At 32.2% G+C, this 10148-nt stretch overlaps 2 protein-coding genes across 2 annotated transcripts in view; one reads left to right on the forward strand and one right to left on the reverse strand.

The window, feature by feature from the left end:
• LOC108906856 (UDP-glucuronosyltransferase 2B16-like) overlaps positions 1 to 1804 on the forward strand; it is an 11146-nt gene extending 9342 nt beyond the window's left edge. The window contains exons 3-4 of the mRNA XM_018710285.2: positions 565 to 784; positions 1455 to 1804. Of these exons, the coding sequence (XP_018565801.2) occupies positions 565 to 784; positions 1455 to 1752 (518 nt within the window). The 3' untranslated portion in view covers positions 1753 to 1804. The remainder of the gene's footprint in view (positions 1 to 564; positions 785 to 1454) is intronic.
• Positions 1 to 10148, reverse strand: part of LOC108906859 — a 267026-nt gene that overhangs the window by 233411 nt on the left and 23467 nt on the right. The window lies entirely within an intron of this gene.

The following is a 10148-nucleotide window of genomic DNA, read 5'->3' on the forward strand; positions in this document are numbered from 1 at the left end:
ATTTATCTACTCCTATTAATTTATATATTAATTATTCAACTGCTTTTGAGCAATTAATAGTATCAATAAACAAGTAGCGTGAGTTTTTATAGTGAGTTATTATAACTCACGCTGGGCTTCTACAATGATAATTCGGTATGTAAATAGTGTACGCAGTAAATTCTTGGAAATTTTTAAGCCGATAAATACGTTCCATTGGTGTAAAATGGAAAGAATTTTTAACAAGTGGAAAGGAATGAATAATTAAAAGATTTTAAAATTATTAAATTGCCAACGCCTGTCAGTAGGCGGAACTGTCAATTATTATCATTGAGGGGACTAATGTCATTTGATATTTTAACAAAATAATTTTGACGTTTTCAAATCAATTTCTAATAATAGTCCTAAAAAAGATGAATTTAGATAGCGAAGATGAGTTATTATGTACACCTCCAGAAATAAGAGAAGTAGCTAATAATGCAATACAGAATTTATTACCAGAAAAATCAAAAAACAAGTATAAAGGTGTATATACAAAATTTCAAGATTGGTGTATATATCATTCAAATACTCTTACCGTTTTAGGACATAAAAATATAAAGCTTTTCATCACTCAAGGAGGCCTTCAGTCCATGGAAGAAGCTATTTTCAATTACGTGCCCATGATTGCCATACCGTTTTATGGAGATCAACATAACAATGCAGACAAAATGGTAGCTAGAGGATTTGGATTAAGTCTGGATCATGCGAATTTAGATGAAATAACATTTAAAAGTGGGATTTTGGAAGTTATTAACAATCCAAAGTAAGCATAACCTAAATATGTTATTGTTATCACTATATTTCTAGGAAAAATCGCACGTATACCCAGTAGTAGTCATATTTGGATCAGTTGCTCTAAAACGTTTTCATTGGAAGTATATCTTATCCGAACGCAATTAGTGTGATTAGATATCGCATTCTTCAGTTTTTCCAACCAAAGCACAGTAACTAAGATTAAAACAAAATGTATATTTATTTTTTGTCACTTCTGGTTCTTTTACGGTGAATTATAATGTATTCTACCATGCAAATTTAATGGAGAGGTACTCCATAAGCAATACAAAAATTGAAAAACTAAATTCGTTATATCTGCTGCTTTGTGGATTTGTTTGAGAATTGAACTGATCTAGCATTCCATAGAAGTATTAACAACCGATATTATGCATTACTTAACATTTTCATTATTTAATATTATTCAGTTGTGATCAGAAATTTATCATCAATCAGCATTTTAAAATTTTATGGAGCATCTGATTAATAACAATTGTTTCCGAGGTAATCAGTGAAATGTCAAACATAAACCAAATTTAAACATGGATTCATGATTAAACAAGTAGTAGATAATTTCTTCTTGTGCTCTATGTATATTCTAAAACAACTTTTACTTTCTAATGAAAATCTTCTGCAATTTACGAATTTATTTAACTTTATAGGTACCGAGAAAAGACGAAAGAATTAGCCGATCTCGTCACGGATCAACCAATGAGTGGCTTGGAAAAGGCAGTCTGGTGGACTGAATATGTACTGAGACACGGCCAAACGGATCATTTTAAGAATACTTTGCCCGACATACCGTGGTATCAGTTTCTACTTTTAGATGTAATCTTTTGTATCCTTGTAATAACAGTTACAGCGGCATACGTTTCCTTTAAGCTGTTACAACTTTTAAAATGGTTGGCATATAAATTGTACGGTAAGCTAACTAGAAAGATAAAGACGAAAATTAATTAGATAAGAATAGATAAAATATTTGCAATTAGCTAATAATATTTAAAATTATATACTGTGATTATTAAAATAATCTTCCAAAGAAAATTAATTATAATTAGGATTGTCAGAACTGAGCCGCGAGACATAGGCGTACGCATTATCTATTAAAAAGCAACAAATTAAATTGTCTATAATACACCACCATAAACACCAAGGGATAAGTATTAATTACGCAACATCTGCACGATAACAAACAACAGTATACTAACTTAACGTGAACGTGAAAAGCATTCTGAGGTAGCGCCTCACGCATGTCTCGGTTGACCCCCTTGACACGCCATTGAATTGCGGCTCTCTCTGACGGCCTTAATTATTATGAACAATGAATGTGAAGAATAAAAACCAACTGTACAGTGGCGGAGATGCCTGGAGTTACTTTTACTGAGAACCCCAGAAATTCGACGCTTCGTTATGTTATTATGTTATTTTTGTAAATATGTCTTATTTAAAAATATATGTATTTTTTTCAAACCCTCAGAATCATCATTTTTTATTATTATTACTATTATTCATCTCCCAAATAGTATTCTTTCATTCTCTTTTGAACATATCAAACAGTGCAATCCTGTGAAAATGTTCTACACAAATATTAAAAATATACAGATGTTTTAAATTAAGTCGCAGTATTGGCTGTTTTCTTTATTATTGGAGATACAAACTTACTTTGAACAACGTCAATTTCAAAAATTTCGATGACATTATTGTACTTACAATTCCAGATTCTAAAAATGGTGTCACGTACGTTTACATTTACTTCTCGTCTGAGTTCTTTTTCTCACTTAGAAATTCTCAAGAAATATATCAAGATTAAAATGGAAATTAAAACTAAAAGTTCACGTTCTTTTATGCGCTATCAAGCAGGTAGATGTTACAACCAACCAGTCGACAAGAATGCCCTTTCTATGATTCCTAATAAGATTGCACAGTTTTTTAATCTAGAACATTCTGAAACATATACAGGCCATTCATTCCGAAGAACATCGGCAACGTTACTGGCTAATACAAGAGTTGATGTATTAGCAATCAAGAGAAATGGTGGGTGGAAATCAGTCACAATTACAGAAAGTTATGTTGCAGTTTAAGTAACAAAAATGAAATAGCCAACAGGATTCTTTACAATGACACTTCAACTCTAAGTTCTAGTAGTACGTCGCATCATTCTGTTTTAATGGATCAGTCAGATAACAGTGAGCCTGCGGTGACAGAAATGGGGCAGTCAAATCATTTTGAGAAAAATGTGACAATTAGTAAACGCGAGGGGGAATAATTATCCAGATTTTATAAATGTTACTAAATGTAATAACTGTACAATTACTATAAATATTCATTCATAATAATTAATAAAATCATCAAAGTTACCTCACTTACCTCCCGTTGTCCATAGCAACTTCCACTTCTACGGTAAAATCCACTCCGTAAAAACAATGTATTAATACTATAGTTGGAACATATAAAAAACGTTTATCTACTCCTATTAATTTATATATTAATTATTCAACTGCTTTTGAGTAATTAATAGTATCAATAAACAAATAGCGTGAGTTTTTATAGTGAGTTATTATAACTCACGCTGGGCTTCTACAATGATAATTCGGTATGTAAATAGTGTGCGCAGTAAATTCTTGGAAATTTTTAAGCCGATATAAATACGTTCCATTGGTGTAAAATGGAAAGAATTTTTAACAAGTGGAAAGGAATGAATAATTAAAAGATTTTAAAATTATTAAATTGCCAACGCCTGTCAGTAGGCGGAACTGTCAATTATTATCATTGAGGGGACTAATGTCATTTGATATTTTAACAAAATAATTTTGACGTTTTCAAATCAATTTCTAATAATAGTCCTAAAGAAGATGAATTTAGATAGCGAAGATGAGTTATTATGTACACCTCCAGAAATAAGAGAAGTAACTAATAATGCAATACAGAATTTATTACCAGAAAAATCAAAAAACAAGTATAAAGGTGTATATACAAAATTTCAAGATTGGTGTAGCAATAAAAACGTTAACTCGTTTACAGAAAATGTAGTCGTAGATAAAGTATAGTATTCAACTTGCGGTAATGGTCATAACTCACTTGATGAATTACGGCACTCGCCTGCGGCTCGTGCTGCAAACTTCATCTGCGTGAGTTATGACCTGCATTACCGCTCGTTAAATAATATATTATTATAAGATATTTCTTTAAATTGACTGTCTTATATATTATGTCATGTTTGAGTATAATGTTCCTTTGATGGGTCTCCTTCTAACGATAAGGGAGATATCCCCATTAGAATATGTTGTAAATGTAATATAATCTGCTATATGATTAAAATTTAAATTTACCGCCTATTAAGTTAAAGAAATTCCTCCTATCGTAATGTGTAAAAATTAAGAACCAATACCACCTATCTCTACTTTTCTTTGGTTATGGTAGTATAGTGTGTGATGTGTGTGTAACAACAGGTAAGAATTGTTAAAATTTACAGTTATTTGATTGTGTTTTTGTAAAATATGTCTCAGAAATGTAGCTTAAATAGATTATTTTATGAATAACAATAAATTCAACCTTGATATTCTAAAGTCTGTAAATTAAAACGTCTTGATAAATTTGAGTTTGAAGATAGAAGCTATTTCTATAAACTTATTTATTAATAAAAGAACAGTTAGGAGAAATTGTTATTGTAATATTTTCAAAGTAATATTATCAGTTTCGATTTAGCCCGCTATTCTGTATTTTTTACGAGAAGTTATAGGTATTTGGTACAATTTAATTAACAAACCACCAAATTTGAGATAAAAAGGAAAAGTATCTTGCCAAAAATCGAACCGCAAGTGGTATCTTTTTGTTGGGAACATTCCACATGAAATTACCTGCCTGGTTTTTTATTAATAAAATAACCCTGAACGTTTGTTTCAGAAAAAAATGTCGTCTAGGACAAAAAACATCCTTGCCTTGGCAAAGCAGTCTTTTAATTTTAGTTCAGACAACGATACCAGTTTAGAAGGAATGGTTCCTAGTGATCCCAACAACATTACTGAAATATTTGAAGAAGTAGAAGCTAATGAAAACATTGAAAATTGTTGTAATGTTATCTTTTAACAGTCTGAGCTAGATAGCGAAATTATTGAAGCCGAAAACATCGTTAATTTCGTGGTTTAAGACGACGGAATGCTTTCTGTTTTAAATTCTGAAGTTGCAGTCATGAAAGATAATAACGAGTTACTTAACTTGAATAATGTACCTGTTGTATCAACTTTAAATTCTACTAATGAAAAAATCCAAATCGATACAGAAAATAAAGAAAACCATGATGTAAGGATTCATAAAGAAAACGTAGGAATCAACAAAGAAATAATGCTACAAATAAACCATGACAACGATCCGAACTATGAACCACATTTTGAGGAAAATTCCGATAGTAACAATAATGACAGTGGCAGTAATCCACTTGAAGAGATTGCACAAAATAATGTACAAGAAGAGTATGGAGATATGAATGGGGGGCGGAAACGACGACATAAAGCAAATAGTTCAATGTGGAAGAAAAATTTAAATTAAAGATTAAGAATGGAGGGAAAGGAATATTTGGGGTATACCCGTCCAAGAGATGAAACCATGAAACAAAATAAAATGAGTGAAGGCAGAAAGTTAAAACCCACCTGCAAGTCCTTAGCCTGTAAAAAATCCAAAAAGCGAATGTGTGAAAAATTCACAGAAGAAATGAGACAGTCAATATTTGACAGATTTTGGACCGAAACTAACTGGGATCAACGAAAGACATTTGTAGCAGGTCATGTCAGATCTAATACAAAACGTAAAACGACAGAAGGTTCAAGAAGATCTGAAACTTTGCAGTATAGTCTAACGCATGAAGATTGTCAGAAATATTTCGTTTGTAGAACAATGTTCTTAAACACACTTGATTTAGGATCTTTTACAGTGCAGAGTTGGACAAAAAAAAGTATTCATGGAATGCATTCACATAGGGATAAAGAAAATTCACGACGTGCAAAGTCTTTGACACATTCAGAAGATATTAAATTTTTGAAGGATTTCTTTGACAACTTTCCCAAACTTCCATCCCACTATAATCGACAAAATTCAACGAAATTATACTTGGAACCAGTAGTAAAAACCCTTAAACAACTTTATAATTTATATAAGGAACATTGTGAAAATTCTAGTAAACAAATTTTGCCAATTAAGACTTTCTATTCTAAATTTAATGAAAGTAATTTGTCAATCTATCAGTTGAAAAAAGACCAATGTGATATGTGCGCGAGTTATAATGTTGGTAATTTGGGTCCAGATGTATACTCTGAACATATCAGAAAAAAGGATAGAGCTAGACAAGAAAAAGACAACGATAAAAAGTTAGCAACAGCAGGAGAATGCATTGTTCTAGCAATGGATCTGCAGGCTGTAAAAGTAACCCCATTCCTACAAGCTAGTAAATTTTATTTTAAAACAAAGCTGTGTACTCATAACTTTACTGTTTCTCCTCCAGCAACCTCTCCAGCCACCATGCAACTTGTTACTGGTTCACGGAATGTGATAGTACTTTGGTTGCTTCAACTTTTACTACATGTATACTTGATTACTTGGAGAGACATTGTTTATCAAAAAATCTTCCATCAACTGTAATATTATATTCGGATGGATGCACCTACCAAAATAGGAATGCCGTATTAGTAAATGCACTACTTAATTGTGTCATTAAAAATAATATTACTATAGTTCAAAAATTTGTTGAACGGGGTCACACCCAAATGGAGTGTGACTCCGTTCATAGTTGTATCGAGCGAAAGCTAAAAAATAGGGAAATTCATCTTCCAAGTGATTATGTAGCGGCTAGCCGCGAAGCAAGAGTTAAACCGTTTCCTTACGAAGTTTTGATGCTACAATTTGATTTTTTTAAGGATTTCTCTAAAACCGAACTTTTGAAATATCAATATATAAGACCTGGAAGGAAAAAGAATGACCCTACGGTAACGGATATACGTGCAATTCTTTATAAGACCAGTGGCATCATGCAGGTGAAATTAGACTTTGATAAGCAATGGGAAGATCTTCCCTCAAGACCAAAAACTATTCAAGGCGGCGTCATTGAAAATTATCCCCAGTTAAATTTAAACCGCATCCGTATTACGCAAACTAAATTTAAGCACCTACAAGAACTAAAGGAAGTCCTTACTGTTGACTGTCATCACTGTTATGATTCTTTGCCACACTAATGTGTATTATCTATAACTATTTTTGTATGTTTTTTTTGTAATAAAGTTATTTTTTAAACCAAAATTGCTTTCACTAAATCCATTATCTCCTATGTTTGAAAAAAATTAAGGACCAATAACTCCTATCTAACCAAGAAAATTAAAAAATTACTTAATTTACAAAAAATTTTCAAAATAGAGCAACTATAATAACATATTAAAAATTTCTTCCATAAACGTTAAAAATAAATGACACATTTTTTTTAATACAGATTTAAGCTTCTCCTGCAAAATTTGAGTTTTCGTTTGAGTTTACCACCAATAGGAGCTATTGGTGGTAAACGAACGAGATGTTTCTAGTCGATGCGTTTGAATATTCTCTACCACTTAGTACTCAAAGCTTAAAATTGAAAAAAATGTCATTTAGGAGGTATTGGCAGTAAACGAACGATATGAGAAACAGGCTTGGTAGCCTAGCAATCTACAGTTTCCTTGATACTTCAAATTCCTGTCTGACATGTTACATGACATGTTCGGATAGCCATGTCTCTCTTACCATTAGAGATAAACCCATCAAACTTTATACTTACTTTTGTACGTGGCCTTCTATTCAAATACGAATGATGTACAGAATGTACAGGATGTTCTATTAACTACAATGCCAGTTTAAAAAGTAACTCATAAACAGAACTTTCTATTCTTTTTTAGTTTACCCTAGCCTTAAAAGAATGTTCCTATTCCTTTGACAATTTAACTAATTTTATAAAAGATCCGACTTATTTAGAAACGTATTTTATTGTAATTCATTAAAATATAACTAACTTTTTATCTATAGAGAGTACAGCACGAAAAATGTGTGTGTTAGAACTATACACAAAACTATAAGTGGTATAGACTCCGATACAGGAATCTGAAAATTGACAGGCGTCAGGTTTCGACAACCAGAAATATTAAGTAATACGTATATATTACCTATTTAACTTCTTTATAGAAAAGATAAGGAAAATCCAGAGAAAGAAGGTCCCGATCCCAAACCCAACCCGAACAAAAAATGGATACCGAAATTGTCGAGTTTTCGAATTTCAGTATTTTTTTAAACAAATCTTAAATTCTCTTCGATGCTGATTTTGTCCAGAGGTAATACGAACTCTATTCTACAGGGTGAGACAGGAAGGGTGGGTCAACACTAAGCTGGAGATATTAGACATCAAAATATTATGTCTGAGCTCATTATGCCTTATACGAATGTCGCTGGTTTAAGAAATACAGGGTGTTCAGGATTTAAATTTTATTCGGAAATTTCTCAATAATTGAGAAAGTTTTCATAGCATGACTCTGAAAATTGATAGGGTTGGGTGTTTTGGTATGAGAATTACGATTTTGAAGCTTATATTGATGTTGCTCCTAGAGGGCGCTAGTTTCACCGTATTATTTAGGTAAATCAAAACATATATTTTTTTCTATAGAGCTATGCTTAAAAAAAGTTAAAAATCTAAAAGAACGTTCAATTCTATATAAAAAATGTACTCTTGTTTAGATCGCCTAACTTTATCGGTTTCCGAGTTATTTGCATTTAACGGTTTCAATGTATTTTGTGGTGATTTTCTTTCAGTCCCTGATATTGCTATTTCTGTTCTAAGTATGGTTGTGTCAAATTTTCTTGTTTGTGTGATTTATTATTCGTACAAAATTATTAGCTAATGATCAAAAAATGCCACTACATAATTTTTCCAACAGTGAGATGCGTGATATGATTTGTGTTTTTGCTCAGGCTAATTTTAATGGACATGCGGCGGTCCGAAGATATGTACAATTGTATCCAAATAGATTGTAACCTAAATTATAAACTATTCAGAAATCTTTACAATCGCTTAGGCGAATCTGGATCTTTTCGACCAAAAAGTAACCATGGCATTCCAAAATATATCACAGTCGAAGAAGAAGAGGAAACTTTAATTCGTGTTTCGGAAAATTCCGGTATGAGTACTCGTCGGTTAAGTGCGGCAATGGGGACGAGCCAATGTGCATTTGTAGAATTTTGAAAAAGAATGCTCCATCCATATCATTATACTCCGGTTCATCAGTTATTGCCTCAAGATTTACCAGCTCGCCTACAATTTGCTGAGTTTGTACAGAATATGCAAACGAAAAACCCAGATTTCCTCAATATTTACCGATGAGGCGACATTTACTAGACGGGGAGTTTTCAATTGGAAGAACAATCATTTGTGAAATTCCGAAGATCCACAGCTGTAAAAGAAAGGCATTTTCATGAGTTTAAGGTGAATATCTGGTGTGGTTTAATTTCTAGTTTGTTCATAGGACCTACCCAATCTAACTGGACCTCATTATTTAAATTTTCAACATAATTTAACGGGCTTCTAGATAATGTACTACTAGCTTTAAGAGAGAGTATGCGGTTTATGCACGACGGTGCGTCACCACATTTTGCCTTGCCAGTACGCCAGTATTTAAATGAACATTTTCCTCATCGGTGGATTGGCCGCGGGAGTGAATTTAGTTGGCCACCCAGAAGTCCAAACTTAAACCCTATGGACTTTTCAGTATGGTCAAACTTGAAGGATGTGGTGTATTGTAAAAATTAATTCTGTTGAGGAGTTGCAGCAGAAAATACAACTAGCCGCGAATGCATTTAAAAGTAATAGGGACATTTTTTTTAATATTCAGAGACATTTAAGAGAGTGTATAGTAAAATGTATAGAGGTAGGTGGTGGACTTCCAGCATTTAATTTAAGGTTTGTTATTATTACTATTATCAATAATTGTTATTGTTATTTTCACCTTTTAAGAACAAACAATCACCACAAAATCATTGAAATTTTTAAATGCAAATAACTCAGAAACCGATAAAGTTAGGCGACCTAAACAAGAGTATATTTTTAAAGCATAGCTCAACAGATAGAAAAAATATCGTTTGATTTACTTAAATAATACGGTGAAACTAGCGCCCTCTAGGAGCAACGTCAAAATAAGCTTCAAATTCGCAATTCTTACACCAAAAAACCCAGCACTACCAATTTATGCTATCAAAACTTACTCAATTATTCAGAAATTTCAGAATAAAATTTAAACCTTGAACACCCTGTATTTATTAAGCCAGCGACATTCGTATAAGGCATGATGAGCTCAAACATA

This window comes from Anoplophora glabripennis, unplaced genomic scaffold, assembly GCF_000390285.2.
Source record: "Anoplophora glabripennis isolate ALB-LARVAE unplaced genomic scaffold, Agla_2.0 scaffold260, whole genome shotgun sequence".
Classification (NCBI taxonomy): domain Eukaryota; kingdom Metazoa; phylum Arthropoda; class Insecta; order Coleoptera; family Cerambycidae; genus Anoplophora; species Anoplophora glabripennis.